At 45.0% G+C, this 23,666-nt stretch overlaps 2 protein-coding genes across 4 annotated transcripts in view; one reads left to right on the top strand and one right to left on the bottom strand.

Annotated features, from left to right (window-relative positions):
* The first annotated feature begins 55 nt into the window (after positions 1-55).
* On the top strand, positions 56-10,597 carry POLR1C (RNA polymerase I and III subunit C). 2 transcript variants are annotated; one of them, XM_079969331.1, is made up of 9 exons: positions 56-184; positions 1,224-1,295; positions 2,971-3,078; positions 4,881-5,013; positions 5,510-5,626; positions 5,871-6,020; positions 7,482-7,631; positions 8,384-8,500; positions 9,933-10,597. In XM_079969331.1, the coding sequence occupies exons 3-9, from the start codon at positions 2,989-2,991 to the stop codon at positions 10,049-10,051; spliced, it is 876 nt and encodes a 291-aa protein (XP_079825457.1). In that variant the 5' UTR covers positions 56-184; positions 1,224-1,295; positions 2,971-2,988; the 3' UTR covers positions 10,052-10,597. The 2 variants fall into 2 exon arrangements, with proteins under 2 accessions (XP_079825457.1, XP_079825456.1); XM_079969330.1 differs by lacking the exon at positions 56-184 and adding an exon at positions 228-509.
* Positions 10,598-10,976: 379 nt separating this feature from the next.
* The window catches only part of XPO5 (exportin 5), a 39,977-nt gene continuing 27,287 nt past the window's right edge, over positions 10,977-23,666 (bottom strand). Inside the window, exons 21-32 of one of the 2 annotated variants that reach the window (XM_079969172.1) lie at positions 22,536-22,636; positions 20,770-20,866; positions 20,045-20,181; positions 19,212-19,309; positions 18,519-18,565; positions 17,595-17,689; positions 16,192-16,254; positions 15,915-15,997; positions 15,394-15,501; positions 15,077-15,217; positions 14,711-14,875; positions 10,977-12,496 (exon numbers count right to left, since the gene is read on the bottom strand). In XM_079969172.1, the coding sequence (XP_079825298.1) occupies positions 12,359-12,496; positions 14,711-14,875; positions 15,077-15,217; positions 15,394-15,501; positions 15,915-15,997; positions 16,192-16,254; positions 17,595-17,689; positions 18,519-18,565; positions 19,212-19,309; positions 20,045-20,181; positions 20,770-20,866; positions 22,536-22,636 (1,273 nt within the window). In that variant the 3' untranslated portion in view covers positions 10,977-12,358. Of the gene's footprint in view, positions 12,497-14,710; positions 14,876-15,076; positions 15,218-15,393; positions 15,502-15,914; positions 15,998-16,191; positions 16,255-17,594; positions 17,693-18,518; positions 18,566-19,211; positions 19,310-20,044; positions 20,182-20,769; positions 20,867-22,535; positions 22,637-23,666 lie in introns of both variants that reach the window. The other variant, XM_079969171.1, reaches the window with a different exon arrangement.

Genomic DNA, 23,666 nt, shown 5'->3' with positions numbered 1-23,666 from the left:
ATAAGGTTATGGACCGTCCCAGCCAAGCTGAGGACGTGGAGACTTAGGAGCTCTCGCGACATTTCGTGGCAGGCGACCTATCCTTTGCGCCATCTTGGTTGCTCCGGCCTAGGTTGCCCAAGGAGGGACCTATGAAGCCGTGGTCTGTGAGAGACGGACAGAGAGGAAAAGGAAAGCCTAACAGGTAGCACCCGAGGCCAATATACGTTCAGCTCTAGGCCAAACCGATACAAAGAGCGTTTTTTGACGCCACGCACAACATGGCAGGTTGAACGCGAGCAACGTGTTTTCCTTTCGGTCTATGAATGTGCCTCAGCCATAGGCTGGCCTGTATCACGTGACTCAGAAAGCGTTGCTCTCCCCCCGCCTTCCTCCTGAAAACAAAACTCGACGCCGCGCGCCGCAGCTGCGTGTTTCTTCCGCAGCCGGTGGAGGGGAAGATGGCGGCGTCCAGGAGCGTGGAAGAGATGCGGAGCCGGGTGGTCCTGGGCGAGTTTGGCGTCCGCAACGTAAGTCAAAGAGCGGGAAAGATGCCGGAGGAGCGACAATCTCTGGTCCCGAAGTGGAGGCAGCTAAAGGGCTTAGTGTGGGGCTTTCATGGGGACTGGAAGGGATACACGCGTCGAGGGCTGCGTGTTGCGTGCGCGTGGCGCCAGTCTTTGGTGTGGACAGGCGTAGTTCCTGCTCAACGATTCATATATATATTTATTTTATTATTTATACTGTCTTTTTAATGACTGATGTCCATTACAAAATAAAAACCCAATGCAAAAATCCAACTAAAATACTCTACTGATACAGAAAACATCTATTGGTTGGCATATATGAAGTGGCTTCATTAAAAACAAAGTGATGTGTTAGAGTTGAAGTAATGTGTCTGAGATGCTTGGGAAGTTTTGCCTATTTTCCACATGCAAGTCGACTTATTGGGCAATCGTTAGATGACCAGTAACACATGTGTGAATTCTGCCCTCTCCCTTTGTGCTGCAGATACCTACCTAAAGTGAATATCTGCCACTCGTTCTGCCCTTTGAACATCTGAATCTGCCTTACACTGAGTCAGACCCTGGGTCTGTCTAGCTTGGTATCATATACTTTGGCTGGCAGTGACTCCAGGGTTTCAGACGATAGCCTTTCCTAGCTCTAGCAGGGGATTAAGCCTGGAACCTTGTGGGTGCAAACTACATGCTATACCACTGAGCTGTGGTCTTTTCTTCTTCCAGGTCCACACAACAGACTTTCCTGGGAATTACTCTGGATATGATGATGCCTGGGACAAGGAGAAGTTTGAAAAGGTGAGTAATTTTGGTGCTTAAGTAAATGGGTTGGAGTACATCTTCCAATTGGACATTCTAAAATGCTGGCTTCCTTTAGGCCAGGGATCCCCCCTCCAATGGCGCTCCTGTGGCCGTCCAGATGTTGTTTGACTCCAACTCCATCAGCCCCAGCCAGCATGGCCAATAGTTAAGGATGATGGAAGTTGTAGTCCATGCACATCTGGAGAACCCCAGGTTTCCCACCTCTTCTTAATAGTTTTTCTTGTGCCTACTGATGTCCTTCATAGTGTTATGAATTTGGGGTGGGAGGAAGAAGGCTGTATGCAGCTCTCTTCTAACCCCTGGATCCAGCAAGTGTTAAAATATAAACTAGGCTAGCTTCCTGTGTTGAGGTGATAGCCAGTGTGATGAGCCATTAAGGGAAACAAAGGAAAGTGGATCTGTGTGAGGCAGCAAATGGATGCCCTCCTCCTTCAACTGACTGGTAACTGGAAAAAGACAAAAGCAAGAATTGAGAGTTGGCAGTGAGGTGACATAGAACTACAGCAGTAAGCTGGAGGGAGACTCATAGCAACATTTGAGATCAGTGTTTGATTTTTAATTGAATCTACCGTAAGTCTGCGGCTATGGGAAAAACAAGGCCCTCCATTGTAGGCTCAGGTTATGTGTGTGTGTGTGTGTGTGTGTGTGTGTGTGTAAAGAAACCATATATTGTCAAGACACCACAATCTCCACTGTGCCTCATTTCCAAAAGGAAACATAAACCCTGGGTAACCACCTAAACCCCTGGAATCTTGCATCACTCAGTGGGGGCATGCAAAAATAGCAACCTGTAGGGTTGTGGAATATCCTGTCTTTCTAGATCAACCTTCTCCAACCTGATTGCATCTAGATGCTTGAGATCAAAAATCTCATCACTCCAGCCAGCATGGCCAGTGGTTAGGAATGATTTGTAGTTTTGTTCAGGCTGTTGTACTGTTCAGACAAGAATTCAGAAATGCTGTCAGCCTAGTTGGACACTATGCATCTGGGCTGTGGGTTTAAAGTGTGCTGCAGGAGGCTTTTCAAAGGTACACAAATGAAAAAGTGCATCTTAGCTTGAGGTTTGTTGAGAATGATGCTGCTGGTGGTAGGCAAATGACTCTCAGTCAGAGATACAGGAGGCCCTTTCATTATAATGTCTCCAAGGGCAGTTAAAACATGTTTATTCACTCAAACATTTCACTCTGGTTCAATTGCCCTTTGCCCATTCTGTCATTAAGTTTTTGTGCTGTTGTGTCGTATTGCACTGTTGTCAGTGAAGGGTGCTCTCTTAGAAGAAAGATGACACTGCCCCACCCAGCTCACCTAACCCTGAACAAGTCCTCACGTGCCTGCCTTCTTTCTTACATCTAGTCCAGGGGGTAGCACTGGCCATGAACCTCCTTCTGCTTGGTCTCTGTGTTGTCCTTGTACGACTCAGCAGGGAGGTGGATAGTAGCAAAGCTAAAATTAGTTGGTTCTATCTGACTTTGGCTCTGGTGTCACCTACTGTTGGTCTCCTTGCCTTCCACCCTACGGTTCCCAATGAGCACCAGCCATGGGTCCTTGGGTTGTGTGGGTTACTTGCCACACTTTATTTCATGGCATTTTTATCATATTAAACCTACAAACAATGTCCATTTTGAACACTTGTCCTTCTTGTCCCCAACAGAATTTCAGAGTAGATGTGATGCACATGGATGAAAGCACTCTGGAATTTGACATGGTCGGGATTGATGCTGCCATTGCTAATGCCTTCCGACGCATCTTGCTTGCTGAGGTATCCATTTCTCTTCCCAAGCAACTAATAAGACACTTGCAATATAATCCTTTAGTTGAACATTATTGCCCAGGTTTGGCTGCTACTCCTTTCTGCAAGTACAAAAAGGCCAGAATGGAGTTGTTTTAGAATATACAATAAATATATTTCAGATTTCCCTGAAAAATATACAAAAATATGTTGAGGGGAAATCTGTTGAGCAGGTTAGTTGAAGAGACTCCAATGTGGGCAAAATGAGATGGGAGGCCTTGAGAACCATTTGAAATATATAGAAACACTTCTGAACGTTGCAATGTTTAAAATATACTTCTCTGTTATGGAAAGCAAGCAGACATTCATGAATTTCAGATGCCATTAGAATCTAGAAAAACTGTTGTCTGGAATAGCAAGCTTGGTGCTGTGTATAGATTATCTAGTCATTTGGGGATAATTTGTATAAATCAGATTTTTAGTGTTTTATTGGATGTGTCAGTGGCCATTGGTGTTAGGCACTTTCATAGAGCATGGATCGAGGAACAGCTCTTGGCCAATGTGACTACACAAAACGTTCAAATTCTTATGATATGAGTTTGAGTCATAGAATGATAGAATTGTAGAGTTGCAAGGGATCCTGAGGATCATCTAGTCCAACCCCCTACACTGCAGGAATATGCAGGTGTCCCATATGGGGATTGAACCTGCGACCTTGGCATTATCAGCACCACCCTCTAACTGAGCTATCAATGCTCAAACCCATTGAGCTGTTCCATGATAGCTATATTCCATAATACACTTGATAGTATTTAAGGTGGCACAAGACTCCTGATAATTTTTCTGTATTTAGAAGCAGTATAAATCTTAGTCCCCTGCATTGCATACTAACAATGAATGGTGGCATCTCTGCTTATGAGATTCTTGGTGGCACCTGGCTAGTCTTTGTTGCAAACAGACTAATGGAGTAGATAGGCCACTTGCTAAATCACACAAGCTCATTCTCAAAATAAAATGCCTTGGTAATATTTTAAACCATCCTTGATGAATTTGCTAATGGTGAGGTGTAGACAAACTTCCTGGCCCAGCGTCCTCATCAATGCACTAAACTGGTCCTCATTTATTAATTTTATTTGATTTCTTACCCACATTTTACCATATGGTTCCAGGGCAGGTTAAAGAAATTTAAAATCCAATAGTGAAGTTTTAAACAAACTTTCATTTTATTTATACACCACTTCATTGTAAAAAAAACACCTGCAAAACAGTTTACAAAAAGATAAAACAACAAAACTGAGAAAAAATCACAGCCATACTTTAAAACACACAAAGGTTGAAACATGGAAACAGATTAAAATCACCATAGCTTCCTAAGCATCTGGCTGGGCTAGTCTAAACAAGAATATTTTTAGCAGGCACAGGGAGTTCCAAAGTGCAGGGAACTTACACACGCTAAATAACCAAGTTATTTCAAAAAAGTATTATGTGGCATCTGTAGTAGTTCCATTTCCGCCATTTGAAGGAGTTGAGTGGGCACATGTGGGGTAAGGTGATCCCACAGGCAAACTGGTCCCAAGTTGTCCTCCTAGAATGCCTGCAGCTGCCCCACCATGGCCCTCTCCATCAGCTTCCCCCAGAAGGGGTATTCTGGCTGATACCTGTTCCGATCCAAAGGGTACAGAGCTAGCGTCTTTAGGAGCAGCCACACCACGGCCTCTTTCAATGCAGGTAGGGCTGAAATGATCGCTGTAGCTCTTTATTAAGGACTGCTGATTTGAGAGGAAATGTGTCTGGATATTGATTTGAAATGACCTTTTTTTACTCTTGCTTAGGTGCCAACCATGGCCGTAGAGAAGGTCTTTGTGTACAATAACACCTCCATTGTGCAGGATGAAATTCTAGCTCATCGTTTGGGACTGATTCCTATCTGTGCAGATCCTCGCCTCTTTGAATACAAGAGTGAAGGTGAGAAGAATTTGTGGAAGATCCCATTGGCTAGGACAGACATTAAAACAATGGAGGCTAGTCTACAGGCTTCATACAGCCCACTAAGTACCCCCCACAATTTATTTATTTTTTACTGATCCCTTTCCACTGTGATATTACAATGCCAAAAGGAATTTTGTAGCCTTCTCCGCAATTTGTCCAGTAAAAAAATGTATCATTATTTTATTTTACTAACCCATGACTCCACTGCTTTGATTGCGTAATACCAAAAGGTATTTGTGCCCCAACAAAATGTGTCTTTAAAAAAAGGCATCCCTTAGAATTTGGCCACACCCACTCTTATACTTTGGCCACACCCACTTTGACTCCTGGCCTCCAGTGGTTGACTGTGGGTCAATGCAATGCTTGGCCTCCCAAAAGATTAGCCATCCCCTGCACCAGAAGAACCTGGGCATCCAGTAGAAGTGGCAGTTGCTCAGGGTAGCTTCAGATTATTCTTCTGTTCCTTTTGCAGAAGATGAATGTGATGAAATTAACACTCTGCAATTCCAGTTGAAAATAAAGTGCCACAGGAATCCTCAGGCAGCCAAGGAATCGTCTGACCCCAACGAACTGTATATCAACCATAAAGGTAAAGCTGCTCCTTCTTCTGCTGTTAGTGTCATGAGAGAGACAGTCCCCAGTCCCTTTGCTCTCTCACTCCTGAAGCTCTGAGATGACACCACCAGAGCTTGCTTTGCATTATTAATTGCTTTATGCCTTCCCCAGCTTCCAGCCTATTGTTTGTTTCCTTTTGTGGAGAGAGGAGTTAAGAGTTGATTCAGTTGCCTGCCTTGTTACAGACGCAAGTCTTTTTTGGCCTTTTCTTTTTCCAGTTTACAGCAAGCACATGGAATGGGTGCCACTGGGCTCTCAGGCTGACAACATGAATGCCAAGTTCCGTCCTGTACATGACGACATCCTCATTGCCCTGCTGCGGCCCGGCCAAGAGATCGATGTACTTATGCACTGCGTCAAAGGCATTGGTGAGGCAGCTGGAGTGCTGGGATGGAGTTGGCAAACTTTTTGGAAATGTGGGGCATGGGACCACTGAGATTTCTGGGTTTGGCTAGTATTTGCTCCTTGGTGATTTACAAGATGTGTTTTGCTAATATCCTTTTTACAAGAGGATAGGATGTCTTTGGTTTGTTGGAATGGGCATTCTGGGTTGTTCTTCAGTAGTTTGCCTTTGCTTTAAGGAAGAAGCTTGTCTCTGGTCCATGGTGAGGCCTTGCAGTTCTCACTTCTTTGCATTGCTAAAGATCTGCCTGTGACCTTTGGGCTGTGTAAAGTACAGGCGGCGACCTTTTTGTGCAGGAGTTACTTTCCTGGCTCCTGTTTGCCATCGCACGTCAATTGGATGCACCTAAAAAGGTTGCCGTCTGAACAACCAAATATCAGTATTTTGAGGATGGGAATTGTATCTACATTGGCAGGACTGGTACTATAGGCTTCCATTTTCATAAGGTAAAAGACTAAATTGTGTGGAACAGCGAAGGAAAAGCATCCTAGAACTTAGGTTGACCAATCAACCTTAGATACTTGTACGTAGCTTTGGAGGGAAAGTGGTGGTGTTTTTTGAGTCTAGGAATGTCACATGTTAATCAGCCTTGTTACCAGTTTGACATGTCAGGTATAAAGTCTACCTTTCCGAATCATTTGAATCAATCTGGATTAGCATAGGTACAGTGGACCCTTGGTTCTTGAACGGCTTAGTTGACAAACAAATCTGCTCCCGAACACCAAAAACCCGGAAGTAAGTGTTCTGGTTTTCGAACGTTTTTTGGGTGCCGAACGTCCGATGCGGCTTCCGCTTGAGTACAGGAAGCTCCTGCAGCCAATCGGAAGCCACGCCTTGGTTTTCAAACAGTTTGGGAGTTGAATGGAATCCTGGAATGGATCAGTTTCAAGAACCAAGGTACCACTGTACTGGAAACTCAAATTAGTTAGCAAGGGCTTTCCTGGCGTAAAAGATACTGATGGGTTTATGTAACTAGGTGCTGTGAACATTTTGTGTCTGATGCTGAAGGGTGGAGGTCTTTCAAAAAGAGTCCACCAGTCTATCTTCTACCAATCCAGGGATTGGGTGACTCTCTGGAGCAGATTTTAGGGGGCACCTGCCTGGGCTACTGCAGTGGGAGAGGAGAAACTGAAAGCCCTGTTGCACAAGCAAATGGATATCAAAGGATGTCTCTGCAGCTAATGAAAGTCCATATGTGTGTGGTCCATCATGCGGCAACAGAAGTAGATTCTTTCTCTGTTTTGAATTCCAAATGACCTGATTTCTAATCTGTTTCAGGTAGTGCAGGTAATTTGAATTATTAACCACCAAGGAACTGGTTGTGTATATAAGTTTAGGTGGCTGATTAAAGAAAAACAACAGTTCCATGTTGCTTACTGGCTGTCCCTCTCCGATTTTTTATTTAATGAACACTTTCTTTACTCAGGTAAAGACCATGCAAAGTTTTCTCCAGTGGCTACAGCCAGTTACCGGCTCTTGCCAGAAATCACTCTACTACAGCCTATCGAAGGAGAAGCAGCTGAGAGGCTGAAGAACTGCTTTTCTGCTGGGGTTATTGAGGTCCAGGAAATCAAAGGTATTTTGTACCTCCTCCCCTTTGAGGACTCTGTGACCCTCTAGAAGCTGTTAAGACTGTAGCTCCCATCATCTCTGACTTTGCCATGCTGACTGGGACTGATGAGAGAGACTTGGCATCCAACAGTTTCTGGAGGGCCAATCTCTACCCTAGACTGCAAAAATCAGAGGCTATGTTTATTGAGATGAGAAAACCAGAAAGGCTGATACCCCATCTCTATACCAAGTCTGGGTAAATGTGTATTCTTCTGAGGTCTCATTTCTGGCCTACAGCACCTTGCCCCGCAGGTATTTTGTCGAGTGTGGTTTGTAGAAATTGAAAACTTGGGGCTACGATTCTTTCCTTCTGCTTGTTGTCTGCACAATGTTTCAGGGATCCTATCCTATCCTATCTGACCATCAATATGTCAGGATAATTTTAGCTTGTGAAAACTCTCTTTGAGGTCTTGGTGAGTTCCTTAGAATAGTAATATGATTTATGCACACATACTTGGGGAGTAAAATTCCCTTGAGGCCTGTTGTTATGCATAATAAGATTAAACTGTAATTGCCCTCTGGCTAGCCTGGAAAATGCCACCTTTGGCCCCACTGCCTTGGCCTTGAGGAAATTCTTTGAAACTGTTTCCTCATTAGAATATATGTCCCTTGTCTTTGGGATGCAGAAAGGGTCGTAATTCAGCAGTAGAGAGGGAACGTTCAGTAAACACACTAGCATACCTGTTTAGCATATTAAGTGTTGGTCTGTTTCTCTAGGGCAAAAAGTGGCAAGAGTGGCTAACGCTAGATTGGACACATTCAGCAGAGAAATTTTTCGTCACAATGACCTGAAAAACCTTGTGCGCTTGGCTCGGGTGCGAGATCATTACATCTGTGAGTAAGCCTTCAAATGCTTCTGTTGCTGCCCCTTTCTCTGACATTTTACTATATGTAGTAACTGTGGGTGGTAGTCATGCGTCTAAGGGGCCTCAAGTAGTTTTCTATGCTTTTACCTATAATTCTATATAAAATCTGTTTATGTATGTACAGTGGTGCCTCGCAACACGAACGCCTCGCAAAATGAAAAACTCGCAAGACGAAAGAGTTTTCCGTTTTTGAGTCGTTCCGCAAGACGAATTTCCCTATGGGCTTGCTTCGCAAGAAGAAAGCCCATAGGGAAATCTCCAGGGACCTCTTTTAAATGCTGCTGGTGGGGAGCAAAGCCTTTCGCCCCCCTCCGGCTTTCAGAAGAGGTCCAGGAAGGCCGGTGGGGGCCGAAAGGCTTTGCTCCCCACCGCCAGCATTTTAAAAGCGGTCCAGGAGAGCAGGGAAGTGCGCTGCGCTTTCCCGCTATCCCGGACCGCTTTTAAAATGCTGGCTGTCCCACTGCCTGGACCTCTTCTGAAGGCCGGCGGGGGGGCAAAAGTCTTTGCTCCCCCCCGCCTGCCTTCCCAGGATAGCGGAGAAGCGCAGCGCGTTTCTCCGCTATCCCGGACGGCTTTTGAAGGCAGGCGGGGGGGAGCAAAGACTTTCGCCCACCGCCTGCCTTCAGAAGACCTCCGCTGTCCCGGGGGCTTTTAAAATGCTGGGGGTCGGCAGCGAAGCCCTCCTGTCCCCGGAGCTTGCGGGGCGGGAGGTGGGGAGAAGGGCTTTTCTTCCCACCGCCAGCCTTCAGAACAGCCTTCTAAAGGCTGGCGGTGGGAAGAAAAGCCCTTCTCTCCCCCCCCCCCAGCCTTCAGAAGAGGTCGGGGGACAGACTGTCCCCGGACCTGGTCTGAAGGCGGTTTCCATAGGAACGCATTGATTGATTTTCAATGCATTCCTATGGGAAACCGTGCTTCGCAAGACGAAAAACTCGCAAGAAGAAAAAACTTGCGGAATGAATTAATTTCGTCTTGCGAGGTACCACTGTACTGATGTGAAACAAAGTTGGCAATCATTTTAGCCGAGTAAGGCTGCAACCTAATTCTACTTACCTGAGAGTAAGTCATAAATATGAGTTATTTCTGAACAGTCGGGATTGCAGATTTAGCACCAGATTTCAGTCTTCAAACATTTAAGCTTACCCCTCAACCGTGCTTAAAAATCTAAAAACAGTTAAGTGTTGTTGATGGTTACATGGTTGATGGTTACAAAAACAAAGATTTTCAAAGAGCAGAAATGTCCTCTCTTCCTGCCACCCCCATTGGATGTTAAGACTGTTCTGAATTCTTAGGGTTATTAACAAGAGCATAAGACCACACAGTGCATTGAGGCATTATGTTGCCAATTGAATTGCCTTGCCTGGACTGGCTACCTTGGATCTAATTCTATCCCGTTTCTTCAGTTTCTGTTGAGTCAACAGGTGTCTTGCCTCCAGATGTTCTGATGAGTGAAGCAATCAAGGTATTGATAGGAAAGTGTCAGCAGTTCCTGGAGGAGCTTAAATTCATCCAAAAGAAATAAGTTTTTCTTTCTGAAAAGTTCAGCATAAGGATTCACTTGGTTGGGATCGCTGCAGCTGTGTCATGAAGGAGGGCGTCAACCAAGTCTGGGTCAGTAGACAAGGAGAAACGGACCCTCTACCACGGATGTGAAAGACTGAAGCAAGTGGCTGTGTACCTTTTACTTTTGTGGCACTCAGTTTGATATGTGGCTGAAAAGGCAGGAATATGTGATGCCACTAGGCAGCTTATTGCAAAGACCAAATTTGCCAGATATATCATAAGTGGCTAAAAAATATCCTGCAAGCAGAAGATGGGTAGGCTTCAGCAATTGCATTATCTTCTAAGTTGCTTTTTTAAAGACTACATCAGACCTGTAACAGGACCGCCTTTTCTGAGAATTGCCATTAACTTTCCACTGATGTATATTGATGGATAATCTCAAAGGTGCTACACAGTAAGGTCTAATGCCTATGATGATTCTTCTACCACTCAAATAGCAGAATTCTAAAAAATATGGTGTCATTGAGCTTCTCTATTATTTATTAAATAATTTTTGAGGCCTCAACTGCCTATGGAGTAAGTTGGTTTTTTTATCTTCTGCTTTATTTTAATACATGAACGGAGGTGCAGTTGGGCTGATTATTGATCTAATAGCTTATACGTAGTTTGGCAATTTCAACTGTTGAGGAGCATGATAAACTATCTGCTTAAGGGAAGGGACTGATCTTCACCCCATATTCAGAATGAATAGCCAAGATAATTTTAGCAATGAACTTTATTTAGACTAAATAGATTTGGTGAGCTTTCCAGCTGCAAATGTAATCGTGCAGCTTTTGACCTATAAAAGTTTTGCCATAGTAAAAAAGCTGCTGTAAAATTCAAACATGAGAAGAGTTGCTTCAGCGAGAACTGCCAATTAGTGAGAATAAACCCAGGACCAAGAATTTATGTATAAAACTGAAAGAGCTTTATTGACATTCAGAGGTGTATCACAATTGATTGGAGACATCTTTAGATACAACATCCCTACCAAAACCCCTTAACATTATTATTATTTTTTCTATTATGGCCACAGAAAATTAAAAATATACTCATGACACAATAAATACAGTTAGGCTAGACTTCAACGCTATTTGTCGTGGCAGTTTTGTTTTAATAAAAGTTACACTGAGATCAAGACTTTAAGAGGGTAAACGGAAGCTGGAGTAGATTTGGGGGTACTAGTGAGAATCTGAACACCAGCTTAAGGCCTGCTTCCTTCACACTTTTCTATTAATGTGACCAGATCTATGCACTGCAAAGCCACTTAAAAACATACCGGTACTTCTCTCCAATGAACGTTCTTTTGCATCTCCAGCTAAACTACTGCGGCAGTTGTTAAGCAAAGACCAAATTAGTGCTGAAGATTTAAACTTTAAAGCGGGCTAGGAATCCTATGCTATACAAGCAAACCCTAACCTACTTTAAGGCCCGATTTGGAGGCATTTTGAACCATCAGGCACTGCAGAGGATAATCCAGAACTCTGCTGCTGCGCCCCCAAATGCAGCATTTCATCCTAGTTGTTGTTAAGTATTTCAGACCAGCACAAAGTATTCCTGGGCTATTGTCGTCTACAGTACTCGGGCTTCTGACAGCAAAGACCAGAGTTCAAGCTAGGATACGATTTTTATAATGTTCTTAGGCCAAACAAGGACCGATAGTTCACTTCAGGCTTCCTGAGGTATGGCTGAGCCAAACTGACAGTAAGAGAGACTTCACCAGTTCCTGAACTGTCTCCGGTTTGATGGGATATATGGTAGAGTGCTGCTTCTCTAGAGAAACTTGAAGTCGGCCGAGACTTGGCGGGTTCAGCAATGCTCAGTGTGCAGACTTGGGTTAACTTGGAAGAGCTGGGCCTTTCCAAAGGGAAGCAGACGAGTCCTCTGGTAGTGCCATATTGAGGCAGCCACAGTGCAGGGATCCTGATTGAAGACATAGTAGAGATCTGGCAGCATGCTGCCTTCGCTGGAAAAGCATTGTGTGCCCATGTGAAAGTTAGTTCCGACAGAACTGGTCCACTGATTGATAGGGCTGAATGGCTAGGCTCCATCCAAGGAAAATGAGGTTGTGCAATAAAGCTGCAAATGGAAATAGGGAAATCCAACAGGTTTTGTGTAGTAGATGGGGTGTGACGAACTCAGTCCTCCAGCCTCCGAAGCAGAAAGAGCTGGGGGGGCAGTGAGAGAGCTGAATCCAAACACAGGGGGAAGAGTAGACAAAGTAGGCAAATGGCTACTGTGAAAGAACACAGAATAGAAAAGGGGGTAGTGAAAGTGTCCTGAGCTTCTATTGCTCAAAGAGCGCAATGAGGCTTCCATCTTCATTATCCAATGTATTTGTATCTAGGGGTGCCTTCACCTTCTTGAAAAGAGAGGGAAGGTTTCTGATATGAACTTCCTTCCTAAATTGCTCTCCAAGGGGCTTCTGTAAGGAACAAGAGAAGTCTCCATTAGGCATTGCACATGCACAATAACTCCAGTAGAATTTCCTCTGCTGAAAAAGTAAAATATCTCCCATGCCAATACAACACTTTCATTTTGCCACAACCCTTTAATTGTGAGATTGTAACAACTCAACCTTCCTGGGCTACTGGTGGTAGAGCCATGATAGGGTCAACGCCAATTCAAGTGTCTGCAAGGAACTTTAAGCCTTGCTAACATCCTTCTACCAGTTCGTTGAAACAAAGAGTTGACTTGCTGCATGCCAGCAACAAAATGCTATCTTTGCTATGACTTTTCTCCCTGCTGGACGTGGGTGGCACTGTGGGTTAAACCACAGAGCCTAGGACTTGCTGATCAGAAGGTCGGCGGTTCAAATCCCTGTGACGGGGTGAGCTACCGTTGCTCGGTCCCTGCTCCTGCCAACCTAGCAGCTCGAAAGCACGTCAAAGTGCAAGTAGATAAATAGGTACCACTCCGGCGGGAAGGTAAACGGCGTTTCTGTGCGCTGCTCTGGTTCGCCAGAAGCGGCTTCGTCATGCTGGCCCCATGATCTGGAAGCTGTATAGCGGCTTCCTCGGCCAATAAAGCGAGATGAGCACCGCAACCCCAGAGTCGGTCACGACTGAACCTAATGGTCAGGGGTCCCTTTACCATTCTCCCTGCTAATGCATTCTTTTTTAGAATAATTTTTATTATTATACATTTTATAAATTTCCATCCGATTATTCATTTAATCCCACATACAAAAAATTGTAATTATTTTTTGACTTCCTTCAGCGTCTCTGACAATCATCCGTAGTTAAACCTTTAATGCACATTTCCTTCTTTCGTATTGCCATTTTTCCTCCTTACTCCCATTATTTCTAATAAACAATACTTATTTTCTTTTTTTACAGTGCCTCTTTAAATCCCACTAGCGTTGTATTCACACCACATGTATTTTTCAGATAATCCACAAATTTCCCCCAGTCCTCGATGAACTTTTGGTCTTTAGTATATCTGATTTTCCCAGTTAATTTATCTGGGAAAATCTTAACAGTTGGCCTGCCACCGATCACAAGCTATGAGAGAGGTACTTTTAACCTTTGCTCTAAAGATCAGCATATTATGCTTTCAAACTCTGATTATTTATTTAATATTTTTATTATTCTATATCCTATCTTTCCTCCAAGGAGCTTTAAGTGGCAAACATGGTTCTCCGCCTCCTCATTTTATCCTCCCAAATGTACATTAGGTTGGGGGAGAGCAACAGGCCCAAGGTCACCCCATGAGTTTCATGGCTGAGTGGGGATTTTACACATGGGTCTCCCAAGTCCTAGTCCAAAACTCTTTAACAATTACACCACAGTGGATCTTGCACTGAAGCTGTATACTTATCCATGTAGCCAATACATGCCTAGGTCCTTTTTTTTAAAAAAAAAAGAGAACTAGATCTCAAGAGAAAGGCATTTGAGTTTTGCTACTGTTGTGACTAACCCGAGGCTGGTGGGACCTAGAGTCAGGACTAATAGGCTAAAAAAAGCTGTCACTGATCTAACAGTAGCCTAGGTAGAAACAGTGGCGTAGTCTGGGGGGTGCAGGGGGGGGCCGGGCGCAACATCTGGGGGGGCGCTTGCCGCCTCTGGAGTCGCCGAAGAGCCTCGGGCGCAGGCTGTAGCAGAGCCCCATGTCTCGCGGAACCGACGAGCTGTGCGTGCGTCCGGGCTGAAGGCATCTGGCAGGCAGCAGCTCTCAGCGCTCGCCGTGGTCCGGGCGCGCCAGGCAGCCCCTCCTCACAGCCCCGCTACCGCCGCTGCTGCTGCAGCTGCTGGGCCATGTTGCATTTTCCTCGCCTCTCTGCCCTCCTCCTCTGGGCAAGCGGTGTCGTTTGGGCGGCAGCGCCAGCGGCAACTCGCCTCAGATCACCTGACACGGACCCGCCACCGCTGCCATGGCTACCTTACCGTAAATACCCCAGCCCAGGCAGCAGCAAGAAGAAGCTGGCAGCGACGGCAGGTTAGGGGTTAGGGGTGCAAATTACTTGCCTTGCCCTGGGTGCTGACAACCCATGCTACGCCGCTGGGTAGAGAGAGTTGTAAATTGCTTCGGGATGCCTCATGGGAAGCAATTAATAAATGAAAAAAACAACATGGTTCCATTTTTTTTCCTGGAGGTAGGAAAGAGAGCTGTTTCTGTGCTGCTTGATGCCACAACCTACCCCTATGCAGCCTGCGATCAGGCGTTTAAAATGGTCCTTCCGGCGCTTGTCTGTTACTTTCTGTAGCGTTACGTTGAGTAGCTTGGAATCAAACTGTTCCAGGGAGTCTTTCTGAATTTCTGGAATCTGTTCCATCACTGCTTTCAGCTCAGCATACCGTGGACGCTTCAAGTAGCAAAGAAGATAGTGAACAAGGATCGTTACCAGAACAAAACCAACACATAAGCCCTGGGAAATTAAGCGCCTCCCTCCCACATCCAAATCAGGTCATAGGGGTTGGTTCAGTGGGCTTGCATCACCACTAATCCTCAAAGATGGCAGCAGACAGAGAGAGAAAGAGAATTTCTTTCCCCTGCATTTCCTTACCAAAGCTTCATAGATCTGGAAGGCCAAGTGAACGAGAGCTGCCATACACCCGTCGTGTTGCCCATGTATTTGTAAACCTGTCAGTACACTTCTGAAAAACCAGGTCACTGCTTCAGGAATCATCATGTTCTTTGTAAGCGCCTACAGAAGACAGATGAACATGTAGCAAGATAACCCAGATTCTACCCATCTTCCCAGAAAAGGCGATTTCTACGATTCACTCTTACTATGCACACCGTGCCCAAAAGGAATCACTAACTCTTGGCCATATTCATCTTCACCACACTCCACCCTACTAGCCCCTGTAATGGAAGCACCTCTTTAAGCAGCGGCCAGCACAGATTTGTGGTAGTTCTTTGGCAGGACAATGTATCCTTCCATGAAAGGGATGTGAAGGCTGTAACCAGCAGCGCACTGCAGACATTCTGGAGAGAGAAAAGACAGACACGTGGCAGCCTGTGAGATTTGTTCTTGGTTCCTGAGAACAAAGGCTCTTGAGTCTAAGTATTGTACAATGTGCTGTGATATTGAAGGAGGCCAAAGTAAAAAAGGCTGAAAAAGGATTTATGATCATATCAGCCATGAAAGCTCCCTGATGCCCTTCCAGTTCGTCCAGGACAATCAGCCATCTCGGACTCAGATTTGCCCAGGAACCTTGATATGTGGAGGGCGCATTTGGCTGACTGAAGCTCACAACTGTTACTGAATTTCTAAGGCCAAGGGTTTCTCCAATAAAAGTTCAGAGCTCTGTTTTAGGCTTAGAAGGGTCTACTAAAGGAAAGTCTCTTTCAAAATGTGCACACAACATGGGGAAGGAATGGAAGCTCAGCTTCCTTACCTCTTGCTTCATCAAACACTTGCCCAATTCAGTGAGCTCAGAATTAGATGGTGGAGTCACCTCTGTAGACATCATCTCCTCATCTACGGGGGAAAAAAGGCGATGTGAATGCATTCTTCATGGAACCTCAGCTTCATGGCTGAGGTGGGAAACTGAGAGCCCATTGATTTGTTAGCTTAATGATTAATCTGATCCAGAATAGACTTCTGATTAATCTGATCCAGATTAATCTGATCCAGAATAGATGTGGAACAGAAAGGACAATCCGTTTACGCACCATCTCCATCTGCAGCAACAGCACTGTTCTGTTCAGCACCCTTCTTTGCGACACAGCAAACAGCTGCAAATACACCGGGGGGGGGGGGGGGGAAATGTGAGATATTCACAGGAAAAAAAACTTTACAAGACATTACAACCCCCCCCCCTCAGGACTACCCAACTTAATTCTTCCTTAGCAATGCCTTTATATGTATATAATGTATATCAATGCACTGAAGGCCATGCCCTCCTTACTCTGTTAGCCAATCCCCCTCCCATTCCTCCACATTAACCTCCTAGGGCTTCCCCTTCTCACCTGAAGCAACAACTAAGTTCACTTTTCACCTTCCCCACCCCATTTCTAAAACCACCTCTCTTCCATTCTCCAGTCTCACTTTGTACTCATTTTCACCTTCGCCCCAGTGTTCGTGTGTCCTCCCCCATCCTTTGTGCAATTTCCCTTTCACACTGGCCACTCCTGTGGGAACCTCTGGCATCTTTCTCCTCTCACATCTTCAACACCATACCCCACTCTGACTTCACACAAATCCAGGATGGGATTTCCAATGGGAGCTATGCATGATGACAGCCTTGCATTTTTATGTCTATAGGAAGATATTACTATATATTGATAATGTATAATAAGGAGGAAAGGAGTGAAACCCACCTTTGCAGAGCAAAATGTATTTCAAATGGAACAGTATTTCCTCCAAGTCTCCCATCAGGGTGAGAGGTTTATTATGGTTGGAAACCTACATATGAAGCACTTTGGAGGTCACTAGAAAAAAGCTATTGCTTGGTTATGTGTCTTGGACACCTAAACCAAATGGCAAAGGAAGCTATAAGACCCAATTCCAAAAAGGATGGCAATTATTTAGGTCAGTGGCTTCCAAACTCCTTATTCTCAGGGAACAATTTCTACGGCCATTTATCTGCTAAGGAAGTCCTGTCCCTCTATTGCAAAATTGCCACATATTCCAAAGGATTCTGGGCCACATTTTAGGTCATGCTATCAGATCCCACAAGGTGCTGGCAGAATTGTTTTGGCCTTGATGCCACCCTGTGTGAAAATATAGTGTGCTGTACAACATGCGCAACTCTGTTGCCATACATTTTGGGCAGCCTGACTCTCACTACCATTTTTCCCAATTAAGGAATTAATAAACTTCCAAGGAACACAGACTGAAAACCAGTATTCTAGGCCCTATTTAGGCCTAAATTGGATGTGCGGCGTAAGACTGAAAAATGACAGCTTTGACAATGGAAGCATTTCTGGAGCATGAAAAACAAGATTAAGAATTGTCACAACAAGCCACTGTGGTCCCACAAATCCCAGAATAAACTTACTACTGGAATTTATTTTGCTCAGAGACATACTACAGATGGCCCAAGCTTTTCATGCAACCTACTAGTTTCTCTCACCAATTAGATCCACAACTTCTCGGGTAAGCACCCTAACTAGCTGCTCCTCTAACATCTCTTGGGATTCTGGGTTGTCATCTGCTGCATCTTCGTCACTGCTGAAGGAAAAGACGATCAATTTTAAAAATGCAAGATAGACTACAACTGAAGCTGAGCATGCTAGCATCACCAAGATGAAGGTAATGTTGATGGGTAGCTCATCTGTCCTGGGCAGTGAGGTTCAGTCTGTGCTAGGCAGGGTTGCACTCTCCTAAAGGATCAGGTTCATAACTTGGGGTGCAATTAGATCTAGCCTTTACTTTTGATGCCCAAATGGTTATCTGTGACAGAAAACACAGCTCAGGTAGATGTCCATTTACCCTGGACAGAAGCAATCTGGTATTTGTTATTGTTGCCCTCAGAACACTCAGGTTATGCTATTTTAATGTATTATATGTGGGGCTACCTTTGATGAGTTACTTGGCTATTTAAAATTGTGCAAAATACAGCCGCGAGGAACATCTCTCACTGTTTCTGGCCTATTTATGAACATAATTCAAGCTGCTGGTCTTAACCATAACTGCTTGGGACCCAGGTAATCTAAAAGACTGTTTGCACTCCCATGAAGCTGCCTGATACTAGACACTGTCGGTAGAACCCTTCTCTAGGCACTTCCACAATCAGAGGAAGCATGGGAAAGGATCTTTTTGGTTGCGGCACCCAGACCTTGGAGCACTCTCCTTAGAAAAGATATTCTGAATTCTTTGACCTCTGGGCACAAGGTGAAAACTTTTTAATTTCCCCACATCTTTTAGTCGGTGTTAGGTGTTTTAGAAAATGTTACAGCTTTGGTTGCCCCCTTCAAGAGAGACTGCAGTAGTGCGGACATTAAGTGGCATTTTTGAGTAGCAGTCCCCCTCGTTTCTTTTAAGCCATCACACTTACCAAAGCACACTTCGCTGGTTGATCACCTGCCATTTTTGGGACAGCCTCTGACAGAAAGGAACAAAGAAAGAACAGTAGCATAATATGAAGGCAATCAATGAGATACACTCAGGGCTGTGTGTGTTCCATGTCAAGGGCACCCAAATTATGTGACAAAAAAAACTGAATTTGGTAATCCATTTAAATTATGCAAACCTCATCACCTTATTTAACACCTCATCAATTCTGATTCTGCTATTTATAGAAATAGGCAAAAAACTATGCAGGGCATGAAAGCCTTCCCTTTCCCTGCAAGACATTTTGCTCAGCTGCACCTCTTAGCCCCTTCAGCTTTTGAGAGTTCAGTAAGCTTCACCTTGCTACAGAGTATGAAGCCTCCTAGACCTTGTTGTTGGGCTAAAATCTGGAGCCTGAGCCAGGGTGCAGTAGTCCCTAGAGGGTTGTCTTGCATGCAGGAAACCTGGTTAAAATGTGTCCCCAATGATAGTGTTACCTAGGTATTTGGGCAAGCCACCATATCCCAGTTTTACCTGCTTCATACGATATTGCTGAAGTGAAACTCGGGGTATCCGGAGAAGGGGCAGGTAGCAGATGTAACAAATACATTTCAGAACCCCGAACAACAACAAAGTCTGGAAGCCCTGGCCAGTAACAGCAGCAATTGATGCAAGTCATAAACATGCTATTTCTTACCACATACAAGTAGGTGAAGAGTGGTCCAAGTATAGGACAGATAAGAGATTCATAGTGTTCAGATGGACAGGAAAGGACCAAGGGCTTCACAAACACACCTGTGTGGAGCGAGTTAAAGAAGTCCAGCATAAGCATTAGCATTTCCACACTACAAACTACTGAACCACCCAGCCCTGCGGCTGAAGCTCTCCTTTAGCTCTCCTTTAATGATAAACAGACTAGGAGACCAACTCCACCACCAGAAATCCCAAAGCCTGATCAGTACAGGCAACTGCACAAACAGCTCCTACTTAAAATGCTCCATAAATCTGAATAGAGAAAAAAGGCTGATTTATACAGGCTTTTTATTCCTTGCAAAACAAGGGAGTAAAACACATGACAGGCCACAATACATGGTTGGAAGGCTGAATTCTGAAAAGAGGGTCACAAGTTCTGCAAACTGGGCTTCCTACCATTTTGGTTGAAAGTGAAGATGAAGAACTAGGATGATTGCTGTGGTTGTTTGGACATGAAAATCATTTACTGGGAACTCTATTGGAAATCTCGAACTTAGACACAGAGCCAGAACCATTCTGAGCCATTTCTTCCCATATTGTTTTGAAACCCTAGCAGACATGCCTCCTCCAAATACTCTGAAGATGCTCTTTTCCAGATATTTTTCTGAGAAGTGAACTATCTGCACCAGGAGTGGTCAGGTGCAGAAGGATGGCAAAAGGAGCAGGAAATCGTTAGTGCTATTTTGAAAATAAGACCACTCATGTCATGGACAAAGAGAGGAAGTCAAAAATGATTTTGGAAGGAGAACCTAGCAACAAACAGCAGATAAAGGATACGAAGCATGGGGCGGAGTCTATAGTCAGGGATGTTGTTTAGGTTGAGAAAAGCAGAGTTGAGTAGCTCAGTTGCTAGGCCCTCTACGGTGTAGAAATCTTGCTGCATTGATGAGCCAGCATTCCCTAGGACATGGAAACTGCAATTCAAAAGACAATTCAATTTAGACAACAAACATGAAGGTTGGAAGACATTCTGCTCTGAAGATACAGATTTGTGTTTGCTTATTCATTTGTGAAAAGGAGGATTGCCTTTTGGGGTCAGACCAAAGTCCAACTAGTCCAGCATTCTGTCTCCAACAGTGATCAGTTGGAAATTCCTACAATGCTTACAGGCAGGACATAAACTGATACCAGCCCTTTTGTCCCAAGGGCCAAGGCACCCAAGGTGATTACACATTTATAATATTAGAACAAACAATTGGTACAAAATATTCTCTGGCCAACCTCAGGAGTCAATGGCCCATTTTCTTGTCTGAGGTTCCTTGTTTCTGGCTTCCCTAAGGGCACACAGGTCTTTCTTAAGTAGGCCCAGGAAAGGGGGTGGGAGTGAGGTTGCACCAACAGCTCCCAGGATGGTGATGGTTTTATTGAATGAGGCAATAAAAGTTCGTGAGACAAGAAATTATAGTAGTTAAAGGGCACCAAACTGCACTGTATGCCTTTTGATCTGCTGCTGTTTTTGTGCATTCCACAAGTTTATTTTCCTAAATCATTGAAGTTCTTACCAGTTGTCATACAGGGTACAAAAAAAGCCCTGCATCCTTTCCAACACTGTTTTGTAGACAGGAGAGTCATAAATTTCCAGCAGGGGCTGAGGAAGGCCTAAAAAGAGTGAAATATTATCAGTGAATAGGTTCATCTTGACAAGAAAATGAAATGCTAATGGAAGAAAAAAGCATTATTACAGGAAATCATGTAATGAGACTGTTTGGGGAGCCACCAAAAGCAGCAAACACAGATGTGGATATATAATCAGGGTTGCAGGGTCTATCTAGAGCAACGCTGCTGCTACAGCTTTAAAAACTGATAGGAAGGCCAGAAAAAAATGTGATACTCTAGTCACATTACCTCAAGCTGAACTAGAAGAAAGCTGGCGTGTTTTAACAATTTCTCAAAAGCAACTTGGACATTCTAATCATATACATTTCTACCTGTCTCAGAGATTGTATAACTTAGGATGCATCAGTGCCTGAAATGGTTTAGAAGATCCTTTGCAAAACAAATCTAAAGCAGTCGTCTCTACCTGGCATGCCATGAGCACAGGCTACATAGGTACATAGAGCTAGCCACATTGTAAGCTTTATGTAAGAAGTGGCCCTGAGGCAGAATTAGAATCCAGCTCCATGTCACAATTGTACAGATCATCTCTGTACAACCCTCCTCTGAAAATGTGGTGGATTTAGAACAGAAGTAAGGAACCTTCTTCAGTCCCAAGGCTGCATTCATTCATAGGCAACCTTCTGGCAGATGCATATCAATGGTGGGGGCAGGGCTAGAGGCGTAAGTGGGAGCAGCAACGGATGTGACTCTTCCTTTGGTACAGTAGGCCACATTTCAGCCCTGCAAGTCAGAGGTTTCGACACACATACCCACCCTCCTTTCCATCCAGACCAAGCAAGAGGCAGTACCACAGTTCAGGGACACATTCCAGTCACATTGCAGGAGGGTGGCGGAAAAAGTCTTGTGAGGCGTGTGGGCTGTGGGGAGGTCAGAAACGCCCGAAAGGCCACATTAGGCCCCTGGGCCGGAGGTTCCTGACCCTTGAGGTTGAGAGTTAAGATCTGGAAAGCCTCTTGGTGATGGGCCACCAGAAAATGGTGAACCTGTGTGTTATTAGGCCAAAGTACCTGCCAATTCAACCTCCTCAACTGAGCCAGGAGATGCCAAATAAGTCAGCTAGAAATTAAAAAGCCCTTCTCCTGGGCCAGGAACTTCTTTGATCTTGCTAGAAAAACTAGGCAAATCAAAGGCTTAGGACATATCTTGAGTGACACAAGGGAAATGAATTTGTTTTAAACTCCAGACTCTGGCTTGTACAGAACAACAAACCACGTTTCATGGGAAGTAAAACAAAATTCTGCTGAGGTCTTTCTCTTGTGTGTGGGCAGCCCAAGGATCAGGGCAGCTCCTTCCTGCTCATGCATGCACCACTAAATCAGTTTAGTATTACTTCCATAGTCATTATATGACATGGTGCCTATTCCTGTTCCCAGCAAAAACCAAGGCAGCAAAAATCTTGCACAAAAAATATTGCTCTCTCACACACATGGCAGGCCAGCAGACAAGCAGGCAGGAGCTCAACCCTTGGGTAACTACATTTGCCTAGGCCTACTTCAAACTCTTGTCGAGCTAGAGAAATGCAGTGTATGGTTGTTTTAAGCAGAATGCCCCTGACTGCAGCTAACGTAACAATTTCTGCATCTTGAAGAGAACACAGCGGCTGTAAAGATTAACACACAAGCTGTAGAAGCGCAATGAAGGGGATACTTACCTAGGATGGCATTCTTCTCCACTTCCAGCAGGTCTAAGGCCTTTGCAAAGGTTTCCCCAAACCTGGCCACCATCTCTGGCATATACAGATTGTTATGAGTCCTGGAAGAGAGCAGGATGTCCCATAGTCACAAGTTGTACCTAACAGCTGCTTGGCAGCAGGAAGCCAACATCATCTTACGAACAGCTCCTGTGTCTGGCGATGAGGAAGGCGAGACCATGCACTTGTGCATGGGATCCCCCTTCCTTACCAATAAAATCACTATACTCTCTTGGGGACATGGAGAAGTCTCCGCTTTATCACACAGAGGGTACCAGCTGCCCCACACAACAGTTACCCTCTGTTCACCTCACCTCAGCCCTTTGAAATACTGGCTGCAATGACACCATCAAAGGCCACAATCGGAGAGAGGCCTTGGAACCCACAGGCAAATTCTACTTCTAGCAAACTGCTCTGCACCCGCTGAGCAGCAAAGGAGAGGCCATCCCACCTCTGAAAGACACAGAGTGCCTCTCCGAGGAGGGATCACAGTCCCTGCAATGGCAGCTGACGCTGGAGGAATATACAGCTCTTAAGTGATGTGCTCGTATGCTATAAGCAGCTGTGTGGCAGAGAGATGACCCCCTGAAAAGGAGAACAGCTCTGCGTTGTCCACACCACGCTGCCAGGGAGGAGCCTCCGTCCAGCCCCAGATGGCTTCTCTCTTGCCATCAAGGCTATCGCAGGGTACCTCACCTGCTAGATGTGTCATCTGAGTGGGGGTGGGGTGGGGAGAAGGGTCTCTGTCTCACCTACCTCTCTCCTTTGAGACCACAGACCTCCACTCAGGGCTTCGGCAACTGCACACAGCACAAATTCTGCAGCCAAACGGCCCAACAGTCTCCGCCAACATTGCAATGCCACTGTACCTGCTGCTAGAGGTGATCAACGGTAACTCAGTATCTCCCTCTAGAGCAGCGTTTCCCCCCAAAGTGTGAGGGTACAGGGGTAACAAAAGACTAGGACGTTGGGTGGCAGGGGCAGGCCTCTCAATTGCCCTCCAGTCTCATCTTTCATTTTTAGAAGTCTCTAAAGGAAGTCTCTATGCTTGTGAAGACAAAACCTTCCAAGAATGTGATCAAAGTGCAACCA

This window comes from Podarcis cretensis (genome assembly GCF_951804945.1).
Source record: "Podarcis cretensis genome assembly, chromosome: 3".
NCBI lineage: Eukaryota > Metazoa > Chordata > Lepidosauria > Squamata > Lacertidae > Podarcis > Podarcis cretensis.
This window is presented reverse-complemented; position numbering and strand designations above follow the sequence as displayed.

Excerpts from the sequence above, each read along its gene's own strand:
- POLR1C (XM_079969330.1), top strand. The coding sequence starts at position 441 with ATGGCGGCGTCCAGGAGCGTGGAAGAGATGCGGAGCCGGGTGGTCCTG. Across the intron at positions 510-1,223 it reads GCGAGTTTGGCGTCCGCAAC|GTCCACACAACAGACTTTCC; the intron begins GTAAGTCAAAGA and ends TTCTTCTTCCAG. Across the intron at positions 5,014-5,509 it reads CTTTGAATACAAGAGTGAAG|AAGATGAATGTGATGAAATT; the intron begins GTGAGAAGAATT and ends TTCCTTTTGCAG.